The following is a 21662-nucleotide window of genomic DNA, read 5'->3' as shown; positions in this document are numbered from 1 at the left end:
TAGAGGGATTAATTAGAAAATTAATAACAATGTATTTACCCGTTCGCTCGTCCACCGGATTCGCCGCCTGGTCCGCTGCCGTTCTAACAAACAAAAAAACAAGTTTATTAAAAACAAGCTTAGTAACAGTTCGAGAAACGAAATGGAGAGCGCGCGATATGCCACTCGTGCGAACGCAACGTGGCGCGCAGGATTCTGTTTTATTTTCGCACAATTATAGAGTCTTGGATCAAAGACGCGCGCGGCCACGAAACGGCGCGAGGAAGACGACGAGCGAGAACAATGATGTGACACGAACACGGTTTACAATCCAATCTTGCGAAAATCCCTGTTCTCTCCATACCGCGAAGCGATATTCTAATAATTTCCCGGCTGACTCGATATTACAAAACCGCGAGATGAATTTCTCACTCTAATTTCCGTGGCCGCGCGCACACACAATGCTCTGCTTTAAGACGTCCTATGGTTTAAGAGAAAGGTTACGAATGGAACGGGATAAGAAGGGCGTAGAGGAAATCGCCGACTTACACGGGGGGGGGGAGGGGGAGGGAGAGAGGAGGTTTCGGTAGGTACGGAGACAGCGCTATTTTTCGCGCGCGGTGTTTCCAAAAAATATGGTTTTTTTAAAATTACATAGTTTTCTGTCTTGTTCATCCTTTCTTTTCTCTCATCCGCTTGGCGTTGGATTAAAACCCAATTGGATTGTTACGTCCCTCCCATCGCACTTACAGTTGCATTATCCTCTTCGCCCATCTATTGTTCCTCGCAATGCAGATCTCGCGAACAACAGGCTCCATCGATTGCATTCGTCGTAAACCTATTTTCTTTCTCTCTCCCAATCCAACATATAAACCACCACTTTCCGTTTAATCCCTTTCTCATTCGCCGGACAGGTCGAACCCATTCTCGTCCCGCTTGTCGTCATTAATCAACCTTCGACCTGGCGGGCGGCCCCGAAGAAGCACAGGCATTTTGTCGTCTGTCAGCCGGCTGGATTCATGGTTCGTTCGAGTTCATAGTGAATTCGCGATAAATTTTGCCGGATCTGGTCCTCGTGTCTCCGAGGATCACTCCTCTTGTAGCGTTCCTTTTCGTATCAGTATCCATGTGTTTCTTCTCTCGGTATTGCCCGTAGTCCTCATCCCGATAACAATTTTTCTCAATAAAAGTTCTTGCTTCGTATGTCGGTATTAAAAATCTGGACACGGAAAACTCGAGAGGACTAATCGATACCTCGAGATAGAGAGAAAGGGATATATCTGCGCCAGTTGGTATGTTGGATGCTGTTCACGCTTTCGAGAATATCTCCTCTCTTTTTCCCCTCTTGTCATTTTGCTCTCCTGCGCTTCTCGTGTTAACCCACGTTCGCTGCGGCCGCGCGATGAAATGGAAGTTTTGGAGATAGAGAGTGTGTAACAGCCCGTATAAATATAATATCACGCACAATACGTCGTAAATTCTGTCACGATAGAGATATAATATAAACTTATCGATAGCATAACAAGTGTAATAAGTATTTAGAGTTAGAGCCGCAGATATTTTCATCCCTTAACGCTGTCTTTCTTTCTCTCTCTCTCTCACTCTCTCGCTCTCTCTCTCTCTTTCATTTCTTCCTCACTCTTTCACTCAATTTCTCATTCTCTCATTCTCTCAAATTACAATTTTTCGTCCTCATTTTCGCACTTTTCGCTCTCTGACTTTTTCTCTCCAACTCTGTCGTTCATTCTCATTCTCTCTTTTTTCTAAACAGTCTCGCGGAAAGGGTTTTGTTTTTCCTCTGTTTCTCTTAAAAAGCTTAGACAACACTGGAGTATGACAATTTTCGTTTCACATTTAATCACGAAATGGTGGCCTTCGAGTGCGTCTCGTTGTAGGACGCATAAATAAAACATAAGGCTTAATTCTCATTTTTGTAATACGCTCATATATGAATTCGTAATTGCATCGAATCAGAATGCTTTAATTGGCAATAAGGATTATCTTCGGCCGAAATGAAACGAAGCAGAAATTCTGCATCGCCAGTTAAAACGTTATGCAATGATACGCTATCAAAACGAGCAAATGTAATTGTGAAATTGTAAAACTTCAAATAAAAGAAATCGCGCAATTAATTTCCATCGTCTCGTAAAGTAAAAATTGATTTCATTACCGGCACGAAAATCGTGGCGAATTGTGGCATTTTCTGCCGGCGGGACAATACGCAGATTAATAATTATTCATAATATATACATATACATATATATATATATATATATATATATATACATATATTGTGAATTTCACTGCGCAACGTTAATTAGTGTTAACTCGTAAATTTTACCGCATAGCGAAATTAGATGCGACATTTCCGATGCTGTGCGACGTAATTTTTCCTGCGGTAATTCATGCGACATGGAATTAATTCCAACATATATGACGATCGCAATAAATAGAATGTACAAGGAAACATATGATAGAGGTAACACGGAGACGCGCTCGAAGGCAAGGAAGTATACGTACAACTCAATGTATATGTATCTACACGAAATAGTGTGCATCGCTTCGCGAATATAATTCTGACAAGCGTTCGCTTAACAATCAAAACCTAATCGCATTGAATGTATATCCATATTTGTGTCTGCGTTATTCATTACTCTCTAACAAATTTTTTCGTTATCTATATTAGGCCTTAACAACGTGTATGTTCCTTTAATTCGCTTACACACTAATCGTCAATTGACGGCGCTATTTTCGCTATTTTAGGTTGAGAAGCCTTAAGAAATCTTCGCTGTACTACATCGATCGATGGAAGGCGGATGCGTTCGCGTCCACCTCCACCGTCACGTTAATGATATGACATTTAATGAAACGATATCGATGATATGCAGGTGCAATTTTAAGATATCCACTCGTCGAGACTTGTGACTCTCGCGGCTTGAAAGAAGAAACGCTGTCGCGTTCGAATGATTCTTTTAGCGAATCCTGTGCGAATATCTCGGCATTTTCAACTGAGAATCGGATCCCGCTACTTTCACGAACGAGTTTTATTTCTTGGCATCTAAAAGTCAATTAGGATCGCGGAATAATTTATGCAAAACGACTTCGCCGTCTCGACGAGTGGCCATTCATGATAAAGCTCTCGGTACTATGTATTCAGGTTTACCTGCGGCCAATAATGAACGCATGTTGTGCACAATATTTAGGAGAGAAATTTTTATCTCCACTTTGTGTGCAAATTAGAGTATTTCAGCGAGTAACGCCGATTAACCGGAAATTGTTAAATATTTGCTGGTTCGTATAATATTGTGGTAATCTAATTCTCGTTTTGTTCTCTCACCTCATCGATTCTAATTATTTACGAGTTTATTTATATGGCAAATTCCACAGAAAATGTCTACATTTATTACGTATGATATGTAAATGCGTGATTTGTAGCGATATATATGTGAAACTCATTTCGCCGCGATATACGTATCAAATGCGATGATTTATTAGCAATGATAAGAATTGTGGAATTTTTTTTATTTCAGTTGTGGAATTTCGGCTATCTTTCTGTATATACATAAAAATTTAGAGTTTATTTAATTCAACGAAAATAAAATACATCACGTGAAAACACAATTAAAATTTTCCCTCACCCTTACATAAATTAATTCCAAATAGCAATTATAGCTATCATTACATTGCGTGCGGCGCGTATTATAATGAAATTGCGATAATATTCTTGTGATAACTGACGTAATTTATTCACGAATTCAAGGACACGTCCATAATAGATTGTAAATGAACATAAATATACTTATGGGTACAAAACTATTGTTATATTTTTTATACGGCTCTCAAGAAGAGAATATCGTGATTGCGACTCGATTATACAGATGTGGTGCGTAAAAAATATTACAGTGAAAGAATCGCCAGACTAAATTTCCCACGGGTCTATATTCGGAAATGGAGTTGATCCGAATGTCACAAAAGTGCACGAATGCCCGTGATTAATGGAAATGCAAATGGAGCAAATATATGAAAGAGCTAATACGACCTTAGGAAGAAGCGGCTCAGGAAATATCCGCACGTATGCATACGATATGCATGTTTTGCATAAAAGCCAATCCTGCATTGCGTCCCGGTATTATATGAAATCGTCGTTGAGCAAGCTAGTAAGTGCATTCGTAAAAAAATGCGTAAAAAAAAAAAAATGAAAGCGATGAACGTATCGCCACTATAATAACAGAATTTTACAAAGATTGTCAAAATTCCAAAACTCATTACGATATGTATGAGTACAGCCGTGATTTATGAATATATGTACGTCATTATGAATATGATATAAATTATGTAATACATTATAATGCCATTTGAGAGAAGGGCAGGACGTCAGTGTAAATAAATTATTAAGCAGATAAATTATTTGGAAGCGGACAAAATGAAATTAAGACTAATATATCTAGAGAACGTCTGTATGAATTTCAAAGGATAAATCGATCGATAAATCATCGATCGATTGAATCATTAATCATCGATTTGTTGACGAGTGTATACGTGAGTATATATTACCACATGTGTTTCAAGATTAATCCAAAACTGGGTACGGCCGCAGGTAACCAGAAGCATTCGCCCGTCTGTGTCTGTATACGTGTACGACTTTGTGGTAAGTAACATGGACACCGTGTACATGTAGGTATGCGATTTCAGCGAATGATATGTCGGAATGTGTATGTTGACGATAGTAGCATGGTGTGCGCCATAATTGTGCTAGGAGCAAGTTGTAGACCCACACACTGTGCGGCAACCTAGTCCCACGTTCGCCTAATCATCCCACAGCTCACCGCGATTTATCTTGAACTTCCGTTTCCGTACGTGAAAATGTATAGTAATACTCTCTCGATACATTCTCCTCGTCGTAAATTATCATTATACACGGTACGTATCCGTTTGCAGCCTAACGTAAGCACCTTTATTGTTGCATCGATAGTCTTAATTACGGGATATGTATTTGCTACCCTATCTTGTGCCTGTATAATAGGGCGCCATATCTGAACACATAAGATACACAAATATTTCACGTAGAGAATAAACTAGAAAGATCGCTTTATATGTATACAAATCTCGAAAGTCTTTAACAATTCGTTTGCGTCTATTATATTGACGTTATTGACGTTAATATCGTTGTACCGCAGTTCGAAAGACATCGATCCTGCGTTTGTACGACAAATTTCTTATCCTCCCCGTCAGACGTTTAATATTCTGTATAATTTTAACGTGTTTACGTTATCATCAAGGACTCGAGATAATCGTTCATGGATGGCTGCTTACGATGAATCGCAAGTGAGAAATAAATGGGGAATACGATTAGTCGTCAGACGTGATTCTTGTCCTTCTCCTTAAGTCAGGCGACGTTGAGGGAGATGAGTATTGGAATAATCTATGTGACTTGATTAATTCGAGAGGACAAATTTGAATCCCAGCCAAAGTCACACTCGTCTATATCTTTCGAATAAAATAAATCATTTCATTACTGATCGAACAAGAGTAAATTTTTATCAACATTTTTAATTAATTACACTCTTCTATTTCTGTTATCTCGAATACTTTTCCATAACTGCGATGTGTACGATACGCATATATCATGGAGAATCCGTACCGCACAGTTACCAGTCTCTCGACATGTTCGTTAAATAATGCGGCTCTTACACAATATATCAGACTTGAGTTTCTCATTCGGCGTGACTAATAGATTAACTAAGTTGAATACCCCGCACGCGACTTCCAGTAACTTCAGTCATGGAGATGCTGAATGCGCATTAAAGTTACGCGCGATCTTATTACAGTCTCGCAACAACGGGGGAAGATATTTAATAAATCGCGGCGAGAAACACGTCAACAGGATATTTGCTAATGTCGTTCAATTGCACTCGTACAATTTATATCTGCTTAGTATTCCCGTATTGTCATCTGTAGGACGTACAAAAGAACACTTTGCCTGCTGCTTTTATTCGTATGTATGAAATATGTACGTGACATATCGTTCTTCACGCTATTTACGAAATATATCCCGCCAAATTACCATCTTTACGGGCCGCGTATTTATTTTCTTGAAGACTAACCCAGATGCGACCTCCCCGACATATGTCACGCCATTTTTTATTTTACTTTATCCCGACACTGCGTATTTATCATTGTAACTTTTTCCTCCTACGCGAAAGAGGCTGTTTAGAACGCTCCACTACCTCCCCGAACAGTTTTTTCTGCCCTTTATTAAAGTGCCTTTCTGTCAAACAAAATAATGGATCTTAATTGCATCTTGACGAACTTTCTTATACTTCACGAATAGCTGTAAACTTTTGAAATATTAGATATAAAATAAAAATTTATTGGAGTATAATTAAATTATTCTTTAATTTTGTAGCTCAAGAACTTTGAGATAACGATATGTATCATACTCTTATTTGACAGTTTTAAAAAGAATTATCTTAAAATTGAACGTGTCGCGCGCGTAAGCGAAGCATTGGAAGAGGAGGGATCTATGTAATCGATCATTCTATTACTCCAGGCAGTTCTCCTATAGCGAATCGTGCTATGTCGCGTTGTCGATATATCGAAAACTGGCAAGTTTGCGCCTGGCTGGATTGCCAGACAAATCAATTAAAATTAATCCATGTTGTCAACTGCACAGCGAAAAAAAAAAACAGAAAAAAATGTGAGGAATGCTGGAAAAACGACTGCATGAAAAATCATAGTAAAATAAACAAGAATTGAATAAAATTTTGTATCGTGAATTCCGATGCAAAAATTAATTCAAAACTGAGCTATCTCTCTCTCTCTCTCTCTCTCTTCACTGACAATAAGTATTAATATAAGATTCTATTAAATGTTCACGTCTGACGACTAATTCTTCCACATCTCGAATTTTTATGAAAGAATATTGGCTATATAAATTATTCCTTTAATTTCGTGTCTCGACTTATTAAACATTAAGAAGAAAGAAATAGAATTTTTTTAAGATGTGAGCATGTGAGATGCTATGAGCTACGTTCATTTCCCATCACGAATCTTTATCCCCTTTGTCCCAATTATCACACAAAAGTTTATATACTACGTTTTTCATTTCCCCTCCGGAAAAACACACGACTAAACATTTCGTTATAGTATTAATTGACACAAATCTACCGCATAGGCTAAAGTGATATATGTAGATATATATACCTTCATGTATATATATACGTGAATTAGGCGTATGTGTGTGTGTGTGTGTGTGAGATGTGTCGATGACAAGGAATGTCGTTACAATGATACACTCTATGTATATGAGACTATGTGTGTGAGAAAGCCAAGAAAAAATCGGCCTGCATCACCCTTCGAGCAATAACTCGACGAAAAGACGATTACGAGAGCATGTGTGTGTCAGACACTTATAGTGATACCATGATGACAGTATACATATACAGTTATTAATGACAATTATACTATAGGCATTTAGTACGTACTTAACTCGACGCGGACGCGGTAATACTCGCTCCTTTCGCATTACGCTCATATAAAAGTGAGAAACGGTAGAGAATTGGTTTGGTCTCGTATATTGGCCTCGTATCGCCGTCGATCTTTCGGAGAACTCATAATTCGACTGACGGAAACTCGACAAATTTCAATCGATCAGTCCTCATCAACTACACTGGGGAGATAAACACCGTGGCAATTGATTTATTTGCGAGCACGAATCCGCGGGCCGACTGTGTCACGTCAGTCGAATAGTTCGATTATCTCGAAGGCGATTCACAGAGGAGCCAGCTGCTCGTCCCGGAAGACTCGCTTTGCTCGGTGTAGCTCGTCCAATTAAAAATCCCTTCTATCGATCGAATCATCCAATTAAAAAGTATTTCACTCTCGCTTCTTGAATGTTTCTTCTTTTTCTGTCTCGTTCTCGTTTCTTTTCAACAAAGTTTTATATGTCTATCTCTCGAGTCGAACCGATGCAATTTGTGGAAGCTCGAATTAGATATTAATGAAATGTAATGAGAGTTCTATTGAAATGTTGATCAGCGCGGAATACACAGTGGGATAAAATTGTGGATTTTAACGAGTATCTTGCGCGGCGAATGCACGAAAAAACAAATTGTAAAATTATACGACGACGCGAAGAATCATTGAATTAAATAATTATAGCTTGCGATAAATTTACGGAAGAGCGGTTGTGAAATTAAACAGACGAAAAAGGAAAATACGATACGGACGGCTTGCGTGCAGTCACTTGCCATAATCTTTTACTTGTTATTTCGCGACAACGCCGAAAGTAGCGCGAGCGTATTATGATCAGCAGTCATTAATTAGCAGTCATCTCGTCGTTAATAAAGGCGAGAATGATTAAGGAAACTGCATAATAGGAAGATTTGGAGGATAACATCATCCATATGTCATACAAAGTAGCGCTGTGTCCGTATATTATGATTGAAGATGATATTACGCAGAAACAAAATTATGATTGCAATGTTTTTTTTTCCCCGACATACATTTGATAAATTAGAAATGATCAATTAAAATAAATCTCTTTCACATGTCGCTGTATTTATATGAAGCTACGAGTAAAGAGCAAACGCCTTGCTATTTTTTAATTTAAAACTCGGCTTTGCATGTCCGTCTCCTCGACACGTCGTATTAACAGGCGACAATTTTCCTTCAATTTCTAGTAAAAGACGAAATCTGCGTTTGGTTTTACTGCCTCGTTAAAAATATTCATCCGACGATGTCGAAGTAATCGAACCGTGAATTATAAACGAATTAACATAAAAAATTGTAATTTATCTTATACAAGAGAAAATATTTCTATTTTATACAAGAGAAAATATTACAAGGCAAAATATTTCTTTATCGAGCCGTGTGTTAATTATAATTAGTCTCTAATATACGGAAAAAAAAAATTGCAATTATCGGGAATGTGAAATTTTTGCTTTAGCGTTTCTGTTTTCGAAAAAAAAAATACGAAGTTACTTTTTCTCAAGAGAGTATAAATCGCTAAAAAAAAAAAAATTATTTAAAAAAATATTATATTTATATTTACAGAATACTCGCGGTGTACATTCTAAAATGAGCGAAAGTGAAACTTTGGATGCAATCGTAGAGATTGTTAGTCCTTCTATTTTTGTCATTACGAATGCGCAAGGCTCGACGACGTATAATTTCGAGAGGGTTGACAGTTTTTTTTTATTATACTTATATATTCATGAAGGAATTATCTAAAAGATATTCCTCCTTCCCCTAATGTCCCTTCCTCGTCCCTTTCTTGAGATAGCGCTTTCAAAATCTTGTTATTTTCCATTATTATTGACTCTTGTACTTGGCGACACCGGTTTCGGTACTTTTTCGATCCTATCCACTTTAAGAAATAATGTCTAAGATTTGTGACCCTTCTGACAAGTGAAACTTTGTTACATAAAGTCCTAATATTCGAAAAGATATTTCTCGGTAGTTTATTAGAAGTTTATATGGGGGGGGGGGTTAACCCGAACTCTGTGAACTTTTACGAGCCTTTTCACTGCAAAACTTTTACCGCGATATACATTTTCACATCTGTTTTTATATACGCGTTTAAGTAATTTTTTTTCCTCTTTTCTTAACATTTGCTTTTGAAACTTCTTGGTTAATGAATATGCCGGTATCGAAATCATCGTCTCTACACATTCTTCAAACGCCAGATACTGCCCCAGTCACCTAATTCTAACACCGAATTATGCAGAATAATATTAGCCTAAATACAGTACTATAATACGGCTGTAAATCTTTAAATACGGAAGCATATGTATCGGACGTGAATGTTTATGTGTGGTATATATATATATGTCTTTCGCACGCGTTTTCATATATATATATATATATATATATATAGTTCATTCATTCGATCATTACTGGGTCTTCATGAAGGTCGAATGGTTGTCGGTACACGCAATGCGATCGATCGTATGAAATATTATGCACGTCTGTTATCGAGAACAAGAAAAAATGTTTAAGATGCAAGCTATCCACAAATGGTTGTAATACCTGTCATTTATATACATCATTAATTATCAAAACGTAAATTTATACCCTTGTGAGATGAAACATGCAAGTAAAATAGAAATGAAATATAATTTCCATAAAGAGAAAGAGAGAGAAAAACGCCGTAGAACCTTCAATATTAAAATTGTATTAATAACTTACTACTAAGGGGCTTGTGATGTATAATACATAATACAGGAATTTAAAACTTTCATAAATCATACGAATTCGATGCATATAAATGACATTTTAATTATCTATGGTCACGATACATTATGCTACTACGGTATAGGTAAGGTATACTAATTATTACTATACGACGTACATATCAACGATTAGTCTTGTCGCTTTTCACCTTACGTAGCTGCACTGTAACGCGTGTACGATGACAGAAAAATTTTGCGTACGCATGGTATTTAGGGAGAACATTCCCCGGCATGACACGTGCATTTTCGTGTAACATTCTACGGATGTATCTGCAGCGATCGGCACGAAGATTATCGGAGGGATTTGTCGATTTGTTTTTTTTTCTTTTTTTTTCTAGGAAATGCTTCTGTCTCTCGGAAGAAAATCTACGAGATAAAATTCCCGTCGTTATTTCGCTTCGCGAGGGAGCGAGTGTAGAAAATGTAACAAGAGTACAAGCTGCGGAAATATTGTCGGCGTAATACTGTCTCTCATGTGACGGCGCGGATTACGACGCGAGGTATCGATTTTTCTACGTTCACGCGCGATTGAATGGAATATATTGGCGAAATGTATCGCTCCAACGAATACGCAACCATCCCTGGATGGCATTAATATCGAGACAACGATAAGCGCCACCGATTTTGGAAGTCCTTACGATGTATTTACGACGGTTAACCGATTATAGTGATCACACGAGCGTTAGCCCCTGCCCTACTGAATCGATTTGAAAATGCGTTAAGTGAAAGTTAAGTGATTCGGACGATCGTCAATGTTTATAGGAAATGTTGCAAATACTTGCTCTATATATATCGTATAGTCGTATTTGCATGAATAATACGAGAATGTGCGAGCGTAATAATGATGGATGAAAGTGCCTATCGATATTTCTATTATCCCAGGAACTAAGAGAGCGCGGTTCACACTCTTATATATTCAAAATCGCTTTGAATAAGTCTTAAGATGTTATATAATTGACATCCCTTTCTTGCGACTTTAGACTTGAAATCGCCTTATATGTCGCGATTATACATTTACATAGCATCTTTTAAGAGCATTTCTTGAGACAATCTTGAATATAGTATTCGAGTATGAATAACGTCTTAAGAAATACGATCTTCCCTGTATACCGTACGTTTATTGTTTCCGCGAATCACGCGAAATGTTACATTTATACCAGCGATTAATTGCCGTTAAATTTCTCCGCGTTTCTCCTTCTCGTCAAACGACTCGTCGCGCTAATAGCCGCGCGTCTGGAAACCCATTTTGTGCTTTTCGCGAGCTCTCTCATGATGCTAGTTCTTCTAGGTACGTATCACGTGCGTTTTTATTCTGCGATGTAGTTTCTTTGTGGATCCCGGTGTACAGGAAATGTCGGGCCATTTGCTGGCGCAATTTCTATTTCGGATCGTTTTCACGTACACACACATACACACACATACATCCATTTTTCTCACTCTCAGCGCGATTCGCAAGTATTTTCTGTTTCTTTACGGGTTCTTTATGGGAGTGATGAATTTCGATGTTTTACGAAATGCGAGTTTCCGCGAATGTCTGCGCGACGTACGTTCTTAACGCTATAATGTGACTTGTCGTTATGCCTTTGTGATCCTCAGGTAACATTCAAACGCGCGAATAATGATAATAATGATTTATAATTTGAAAGTATAATTTGATACAATGACAATGAGACAAGATACGAGGCAATGGGAGAAAAGTAAAAAAATAATAAATAAAATAATTAAGATAAAATAAAATGTTCGTGATAAAACAAGATACTTTTTTTTTTATAAATCAGACTGTCGCGTTTTGCAGGCATATTTTCACAACACTTTTCCACGTCGCGCAGACACATAGCAGCAAATTCTAACAATAATAATTACTACCTTAAAGCGTATATCTACGAATAAAGCACCATCTATAATATTACATCTAAAATGCTTATTAAATGAGCTTCTCGATCGCGTTGGATCTCGAGATCAATCATCGTCGATCACGATAAATTGATCGTCACCAAACCGACGTTTCTCATCCCTTAGAAATATTGCTTGGCCAAGCGTTAGTGGTGTTACACTTAAATTGACTAGTACCGTTTGTAACATATGTCTCTCGTACAACCATTTTAGAGGCTGCGCCTCTTTAACAACCTTGGTGAAAGAGGGCGAGCACAAAACCATTGTCGCCCTTTTAGATAGCAAAGCTTGACTTCCTTTTGGTGTCGCGCACCATATTGACTATGTATACGTGTCTGTTGATGGCACGATCTTAATCTTAACGCCAAATATTATTTAGTTTACAGTATCTCGCTTGTTTTACAGTCGGTCGACGTACCAACGCACTCGACATTCGAAATATGTGCCACATAATAAAATTGAAGCACGCGAAGAATCAATTGTCGAGAATATATACGTCAATCGTCAAACTGGGCGAGGCTCTAAAATACCGACATTGTAGATGAAAGGCTCGTTTTCGATATACGCAAATATATTATTGAGAAAATAAAATACGAATTCAGACTTGATCAATATCGGAGCATCAAATGAAACATCGATACCGATCGCAAAAGTAATGCGCGAAAAGTGATGTAAATATATTAATTCATAATTTTACCCAACCTCCGAATCTCGAGTACGCTTTACAGAGATTTTCGTGTCCTCACTTGATCATGATACTCACTGCCGTGGGTCCCTGCGAGATAGCGTTTTCCTTAGAGGCCTCTTCGACCTCCTTGAGCTTCTCCTCGGCCTTACGTTCCTTCAAGGCCTTGAGCAGCTTCCACTTGGACCCGGGCGGGCCAGGACTCACCTGGCCCTCCTTCAATGTCGTGTCCGAGCTTCCGCAGGACGAGGAGTCGATCTTGATCTTCGGTAGACTCAAGGTCGCCGTGGTAGCCGTCTCGGCGCTACCGGCTCCGTCGCGCTCGAGGCCTTCAAGGACAGTGCTTTCAGAATCCCAAGCTCCCGGGATGCTGACCGACACTTCGCTAGGTGGTACACTTACGCTACCTTCGCGGGATAGGGAATCCGAGCCCTGCGGCATCTTCTCGCTGTGACGTAGCGTCGAACCGTTGGAACTTCGTCGCGACTGCTGTTCTTCAAGGTCCTTCGGCAGCTCCTCCTCCTCTTCCTCGTCCATTGACTGTCCGGGACTGTCCGGACCGGATGTCTCGCCGGATGAACCTTCCTCCGTGGACGGTGGAGCCTTTTCCTTCTTGGCTTCTATCTCGTGCGCCCATGTATGATAATCGGTTACTCTGGCAAACACAGCCTCCACGCTTTCCGCAGACTTTCGCTTCGGAATAGGTTTCTCATCGCGATATCTACTATCGTTCTCGTCGAAGCGATGCTCTTTGATAACCGTACCGTTCATTCTAGTAGTTCGTATTTCTTCTTTTTCCTCCTTCCTCTGATTCTTCGGCTTTGTGATAGCTTTGAGTTTAAGCTCTTTCAGTACGAATGACATCTTTTCTTTCACTGTCTCGTCCGGTTGAAAAGCTTCGTCTTCGGGTTCCTCGATCAGCACTTCAGTCATCTCCATTTCAGACTGCCTCTCTAATTCTTCGAGTTTTCTCAGTTCGTAACAATACCATTCGTCCTCGGAATCGATTGAGTCCTCGGTACTCTGTCGCCTCGAGGACACTCTCGATGTGCTCCTGTACGAATGCGTACTGCGATTATCCTCATCGGGTTCTCCCGGCCGCGAACCAGTCCAGGGAATCTCCAAAGACTGTTGGTGGCGCGGAAGAAACCGTGTACCTCCTGTGCTATAACCTCTCATGCTAGATGCTGACGGGCTACCTTCCGACGGCGGAGCTTCCTCCGACAGACTGGTAACAAGTTCTGGCAATCTCGCGTTACCTGATTTCTTGCTCTTCTCCGATACATCCTCTGGATATTCGAAGCTCGTTTCCAAAGTCTGAGCCGGACTTTCCTCAATGGTCTTCTTTTCATTATTAATTTCATCGCTCACTGGTTGCTCATCAGATACTGTTGAAGATTGCCGTTGACGATACTTTCCGAGTGCTCGAGACACGGCAAATTCCATGCTCGAGCCACCGATCAAAGTAACGGGAGGGAGTTTCGGTGCTTTTTCATTAGGCGCCTCGTCCGAACTGCCTGTCGACCTTTTAATATCGCCAACTGTTTGGAAGATCGATGATCCACCGGATCCCGAACCGGTACTCTTGCCTGAAGCTTCTTCCTCGAGCATGCCCAATTGCTCGTTTACATCATGTTCATTAACCTCGATTTTTCTCTGTTCTTTCTCTTTGGTCCACGTATCCTGAAGAGCTTGTTGATGTAATTGCTCTTGATGTTGTTGAATTTGTTGTTGAAGCACTTGGTGTTGCTGCTGGAGTGTTTGCTGCTGCTGAAGCGCTTGCTGCTGCTGAAGCGCTTGTTGCTGTTGAAGCATTTGCTGTTGTTGAAGCATCTGCTGCTGAAGCGCCTGATGCTGTTGCTGTTGTATATATTCCTTTTGTTGTGTTTGAATCTGCTGTTGTTGCGCAATCATCTGCTGTTGTGCCATCATCTGTTGCTGTTGCGCCGTCATCTGCTGCGGCGGCGGTTGCTTTTTTTTCATACTTGCAGTTTTTACTTTGGCAAAGAAAGGCGGTTCTTGAACGATATCAGATATAACACTATCTTCGTCCTCTGACAGACCGCTCTGTCTACCACTGCTCCACTCGGTTTCAGATTGTTCCGGATCGGATAAAGATTGCGACTGGTGGCTGCGACGTTTGGCCTTTTGAAGAATACCGGAGACTGTGGAAACCAGTGTATGTTTTTTCTTTTTTCTGGCAGCCTGACCTCTGCCTCGGCCTCTGCCTACCATCTCGGCCGGTAGCCTCTGCTGTTGAGCATCTTGAGGCATGTCCAGATCTTCTCTTCTAACTCCGCCCGGTAATGATTGACTCCTGTGACGTTTACTAAGATGCAAATCAGGCAACCAATTGCTCATAGAGCTCATTGCATTTTTCAGCGAAGAGCCTCTTCTAATCTTTTTTGACAGTTTGGTATTATCAACTTCATGATCTTTTAAATTTGTAGCGATGCTGATGTATCCGGATTGCGAGACTATTACACTCGAGGCATCATAATATTCACTCTGCTGCGCTTGCTGCTGTTCCATGGATATCCTTCCGCTTTCATGATCTTGAATATATTGATGTTCTCTCTGCCATTGTCTTTGATAACCATCCGCGAGCTGCGCACTCTCGGCGCTGCTCAGTCGTTGACTATACGATTGATACTGCTGTTGATAGGTTTGCGGATAATTTTGATTTGCGTAAGTATGATGTTGTTGATATGCTGAATGCGCCTGATAGGCCGGCGGCTGGGGATACCTACGATCTGTATACGGGCTCTGAGAATAGCTACCGTCGGAGGTCAAAGATCTAATGCTGGAAGACGTCGAATCGTGAGGTATCTGTTCCTCCATCGAATTTAGCCACGATGTATTTTCATTGGTCTCCGTTCGCGGCAGATTAGTTGCACTAGTCGGATAGTACGAGAGTGCATCGGTGATATTGCCGGTAGGAAACATCGTGCGATACATCGCCGCCTTGTATCCTTCGTGATTCGTCATGCCGTCCGTAAACGAGCTTCCACGCAGCAGCTTTTTTGCGTGAACATTTGTGGCGCTCGTCGTTTCTGTGTATTGAAGAGCGCCGTAATTGTCCTGATAATTGGTATATTGTTCCATCGAGTCAGGAGAGGCATAGTAAGCCGAGGTAGTAGTCTTGGGTCCGTAGGAACCGGAACCGCTAGTGTACACGCTCGTGATAACTTGCTGCCGATTACTGCCAGCCACGGAGTAAATGGCCGGTTGTTCTGATCTGTAGATGTAATCTGTACCTGTACCGGAAGGCATTGAGCCATAAACGTGCTGAAGACTCTGCTGACGATTGCGTTTCTTAGGACTCTGACAGGTGGTGGTTACACCCGGAGCTGGCGGTGGGACAAATGTATAATCTTCCTTGACCGGCGACTTGCTGGCGGTCGTATATGCCGATAAGTGATTCATTGTTGTTGTGTAAGGAGGATGACCGGCTGTAGTCGTCAAAGTGCTTGAGAAAGCGTCTCTACCTTCAGGAGTATCGTAAAGAGGTTCTTGCGTAATGACGGCGCTGGTTGTTTCGGGAAGCGGTGGTATCGGACTGGAGATCCTGGCGGGCTGCGTGCTCGGTATAAGATTGCTCGCACGGGTGTGATCCACCGAATAGGAAGTCAACATCTTAGCGATGGAGTTCTTCGGAGAACTCGGCGATTTATCTAAGCTGCTCCAGCCACTCATGGATGATAAACCAGAATCAGATTTCGCCGTTACTATATTAACAGCGCTACCGGATTTAACTGTATGTTTTGGCGAGACTCTCGGTGACTTGGGCGAGTGAGGAGTGCGGGGACTGAGACGACCTTGCTCCATGGAAACTAACTTCTCCGCGTTTCGCAAGAAACTCGGGCTCTGAGATCTTTTCGCGTCTGGTTCTCTTTGATCCGCGCCAGGCATAAGGAACGATTCGGTCGTGTCTCGCGGCGCTGGCGGAGGTGGCGAGCTAGGCGACGGACTAGGTGGTGTCCGGCTCTCTTGGAATTCAAGATTAAGTCGGGCTGCGCTACCAAAATATCCATCTTGTCTAGTGCGGAGATCTTGTACACTGTGAACGCTTTGCACGCTGCTGGCCGACAATGTGGGCGACGGCACCTTGTCGGCGGTCGTGCTATAAATATTGGGCGAAGCACAAGTGACAGCTGTCGCAAAGCTTTCGGCCATCAAATCCGTCAGCTCCTTGTTCTCGGCGTATCCTTTTGCAAAATTACCGACGTCGATCGGTAACTGGATCACGGGTTCTGGGCTCTTTTCCAGTATGGCTGACGTATAACCTAATCTAGGTGGAGTATAGGTAGTCGAAATGGAGTCTAAGTTGCTCCTGGACGTAGAAGTCAGTCTTGGCGATATAGATCTCGTTGTGAAGTCACCGTCAGTAGTCAGTCCGCTGTCGGTGCTGACTCTAGAAATTGATCTGCCGCCAGTAGAGCCAGGACTTTTAGAGAAAGTCCAGCTGTCGACGTCGGTCTCCGCATAAATTTTTCTCAATTGCTCATCTATACTACTTGCCTCTTCGGCAAGTTTTGCCTCGGCCTCGGACGAATACTGGCTTCGCTTCGGCGAGTCTATCAGTCTCGATTGCAATTCTATCAGATTCTGCGAGTCCTTCTGCAGCTTATTGGTCAATCTATCTATCTCATGCAATTTCTCTAATGCAACTTGATCGAGAGAACTGAGTCTGGAAAGCTGAGCGAGATCTTGTTCGCTAATGCACGGTGTGTTTCCCCGATAGCTCTTGTAATCGGCCGCGGTAAATATCTCACCTTTATCCTCATCTGCTTCGTTCTGTTTCTTCATTATAGAAGATTGTACTTCCTCTTTGGCTGGTTGGCTAGATAACTCCTCTAGTTCTTTCTCTTTTGGTATAGCCTTATCAAAAATGCTTGACTCCACTTCTTTCTTGCCGTTTATATCTTCATCTTCAGCCTCTTCCCAGATCATTCCCAGTTGCGATGTCGGTCTCGATGTGTCGCCGCAAATCAAATCTTCTCTATAAGCATTGTTCAAACTTCTGTAGAATGCCTCATCGGGTATGTTGCCCTCTTCTTCCAGAGTCTCCAAGGTATCAAGATTTCTAACATTTCTATGCATGTCAGTGACTACCGTTGCGGCCGTTGTACTATCCTGCGTGATTCCATGCATCCTTGCTAGTTCCTGTTGAGCCAGTTTTTCTCGCAACACGGTAGTATCCTCGATGTCTATCGCTGCACTCAGACTCTTTGCGATCGCGTCCAGTTCACCCACTGAGCCCTGCTGATTAGCCAAGGTCTCCTCGATAACGTTTACGTTGTCATGAGCCCCACCACTAGTATAAAACTCGATCAATTGACTGATCACAGTTTGCTGTTCGTACAGCAAACCTTCTAGCTTTTCTAGTCTTTCCCACATCTTGATGTATTCCTGACTGAGAAGATCCAACGCTCTCCATGCATACTTCAGTTCAGTCTCGAGGATATTCAGTCTCGTGCCCAGTCTCTCCATGTAGTCACCTATGATGTAATCGATGTTACCTTCGCCAGACGTGGCGTATGTCGGCAGAACTGGCGAGTGAGTCGGACTAGTCGGCGCTGGACCGCCCAATTTAGTTGAATCCATTTTCTAGCCTTGTCGGATGCACTAAGCGTTGTATGTGCTTTATTGTTTTCTTTTAAATTTTATTTTTGTTATGCGCCTACGTTTCTATCTGACGATCCCTGAGGCGATTCATCGTATGTCGAGGTTCGCACCTAAATCAAGTCACATCCCCTCTTGTGGACCAAGAAGGAACATGAATTGCAGTTTGGCGAACCTCGTGGAGGCCATTGGTGTAGTCGAATTTTTGGTCGTTGCGTCGCGTTCCGTGATGATCTCCATATTGACTCCTTTTGAATTTTCACATCTCACACAGAGTCTAACTATGTTCTACGATTTTTTTATCACCTTTACGTCTACATATATCGAGTGTTTTTTTCTTCGGGTTCCGTTCTACAGGCTACACCACGAACAGGAAGCTTGGAAGTCGAGACGCGATCTTGATGGAGGATTTGAAATCGCGCGACCCTCTGCGCAAATGGCACTTTGTAACCAGTCTCGTACGTTCATGCCGCCGTTATCTGCAAAATAAAAAAAGCCAACCCGTGTGGCTTGGTACAAGGACAACCGAGTACCAAAATCCACGCCGATACAGCTTCCATGGTGTTTTCTCAATATAGCTCAAAAATATCATATAATCGAGATAATAAAGTCAGAAATATATTTAGGCATTTGCTTACATCCACAAGTAAATGAAAGTTTTATAAATATTTTATATAATCTAAAAAACAATAGAACGTAAAATCGTAATTGTAATTTATATGAGCGCGCAGTTATTTAGGTGCATCGTTATTAAAATTTCTGTCTAATGCGTCCCCCATTGTATTCTCAATTTAAATTTGATAGCGCCGATTAAGCAAGATAATATATATTTCAAAATAAAATTCCTAAATCAAAAATGCCGTCAAATATATACTGTGCTACTTAAATATTACATCGCGTGCTGATCGGATCGTATAATTTATGAAAATAAAAGATTTAAAAACAGTACTTTTGTCACACGTCGTCGTGCTTATTGATCTAATGCCCGTGCGCGATTCCACCCATTGTCCTGCCTCGCATATCTCTTTGGATGATCAAAATAACCATCACGACCTGAAAACCTACGGACGATCATATCTATATCCTGGATCCTCGATAAACTGTCGACGAGTCTATCTTTTATCACCGTTATTTCCATCTCGCATGCATATCGATACAGGCCTCTCCGTGTAACTCTACTGTTACGATTTACTTGCGACGCTACAGCATAAGATTCTGCTCTTTATTTTGGTTCATAAATAACTTGCTATTGTTCCGTAATAATAAGAAAACGTGTCGCTTAAAGTTAGCTCAAAAATAATCGCGCAATTTCGAATGTCGTTAACCTAATTTCGCGTGAATTATGTACAGCGTTAAGAGAAGAAGAGTTTTAATTATATAATTATTGAGAGACTTTCTGACACGTGACAAGATTGTTATTTGATAAAAAGTGATGACGTCGAAATAAAATACGTAAATAAAATACGTTACTTATTTCATCTCAATATTGTGCTATTTTATTATATCAGGTTTAAAAAAAATGATAATTTATAACGACGTATTCTCCAAACTTCTTTTACTTTTCTCCAATTCAAAAATATTAACATTGATAAATACTGTAAAATAAATTCATGTGCTAGCACATTGTATTTAAAATATCAGGCGATATTTAATCTTCGACTTATACATGAATTATATATGAATTATTTCGTTCTCAAGATCTTAACAGCGGGTGACTTGTTATTTACGATCGTATATCACACGAGATATGCGTTTATCATTGCTCTTTTCATATTTTATACTCGAAATTCAGCTTCGCCGTTTCACATTTGCTGCTTGCTTTCCTATCGGTTTCTTTCGCTTAAGCGAACTACCCACACAAGACCACACAAGAAAGAATACCCTTGCGACGATATTACGCCAGATATATCGCAAGCAGATTCTTTCCCGGGTCAAGATGAGCATTTACGAGTTGCATCACAAAAGAGATGAACGGTTATACGCCATTTCTAAGATTCAACTCGTGGAAGATTCCTTTCGCTTGCAAATATTTTCTCTCGGCGCGCCTCTTGGAGTGTCAGCAAATAGGAAACAAGGTTACCCACGCGTACTCTATTGTCCCGTTTTAATATATTTCACTCTTATAACGCGTGCGCATATTTGTATGCGCTGTGTGCTTTAACCATGAACAGCGACGATATAAAATTGTCGTCGTTAATCACATAATTAATAGCTATTAATACACAATGGTTATTTACGGTGATGCCGTAGTACAACGTTTTTTACGTGCCAGTTATTTTTATTTCTTGTCGATCTACGTCTTCCCGATTGCAGACGACTAAAGGCACGTAAACACAGTAAAGCCAAATGATTATCGATTTACTATCTACTACGTATCAAGTGGAATGTTTATTGTGCTATATCCGTGTCATAGCACGATTACCATTCATGCGGTATAAGGCGGTTCACTTCTCACGTGAGCTTTATATTTTTCATGTCATAAGACGGTCATTACTGACACCGTATCATTTGATACTGGACACATAGCGGCGGCAAAGCTATGTTTTTTTTTTTTCGTTTTTCTTCGGTTCTTTCTATATTTCCGTAAATGTGAATGAAAAGCGACTCCGTAATAAAGCGGATCTCGCGACCGTATCCCGACTGTTTCAGATTTTACTTTAAGCCAACTTAAGCCTCCTCGTAGTTAATTCAATTAAGAGCGGAAGTCCAGCGGATTTAGAGACTGGAAGTCTGTCGGATATCGAGTACTTTGATGCAACAAGTCAAACCGTATATTGAATATCACATCTCTGTTTAATAGATTTCATTTTCAAAATCATCAGATATATAAGATTGCTCTCTTATCGAAGAGATATGAATATCTTTACGAGATTGATCCAAATTTGCGAATTAAATTGATACATTCTTCTCTTACACGATCAATCTTAAAGTCTTTTAAAATTTCATGAATATTTTCGATTTCAAAGAGAATTTCGATGAGGTCGCAGAAATAAAGTAGATAAAATGTCAGCTAGTGCGGCGAGAGATAAAATTTATTATACTTTACACGCAGGAATATTTGGTCCGTGAAAAATTTTGGAATTTCTGGAGCGTCTACTGTTTTGTCTAGAGTTTGCCTTATCTCATAAATCTCTCAAGCAAAAGCCCTGGGCGCTTTTTTTTTTTTTTTTACATAAAACGTTTTTTTACATAGAAAAAGATTTGGAGTTCACATGCTTTAAAACAGTAATGAATTATTTGTCATAAAT

General features: G+C 40.4%; 2 protein-coding genes across 3 annotated transcripts in view; both read right to left on the bottom strand.

Annotated features, from left to right (window-relative positions):
• Positions 1–21662, bottom strand: part of LOC126849305 (protein unc-13 homolog B) — a 155635-nt gene that overhangs the window by 36997 nt on the left and 96976 nt on the right. For both annotated transcript variants that reach the window (XM_050591003.1, XM_050591002.1), the window contains one exon: positions 40–83. In XM_050591003.1, the coding sequence (XP_050446960.1) occupies positions 40–83 (44 nt within the window). The remainder of the gene's footprint in view (positions 1–39; positions 84–21662) is intronic.
• Positions 12483–15063, bottom strand: LOC126849313 (Golgi integral membrane protein 4-like). Its single transcript, XM_050591027.1, has one exon. The coding sequence runs from the start codon at positions 15061–15063 to the stop codon at positions 12847–12849; it is 2217 nt and encodes a 738-aa protein (XP_050446984.1). The 3' UTR covers positions 12483–12846.

Source organism: Cataglyphis hispanica, chromosome 4 (assembly GCF_021464435.1).
Source record: "Cataglyphis hispanica isolate Lineage 1 chromosome 4, ULB_Chis1_1.0, whole genome shotgun sequence".
In the NCBI taxonomy this organism is placed as follows: Eukaryota; Metazoa; Arthropoda; class Insecta; order Hymenoptera; family Formicidae; genus Cataglyphis; species Cataglyphis hispanica.
This window is presented reverse-complemented; position numbering and strand designations above follow the sequence as displayed.

Bases quoted from the DNA above. Each gene is read 5' to 3' on its own strand.
- LOC126849313 (XM_050591027.1), bottom strand. From the start codon at position 15,063: ATGCCTCAAGATGCTCAACAGCAGAGGCTACCGGCCGAGATGGTAGGC.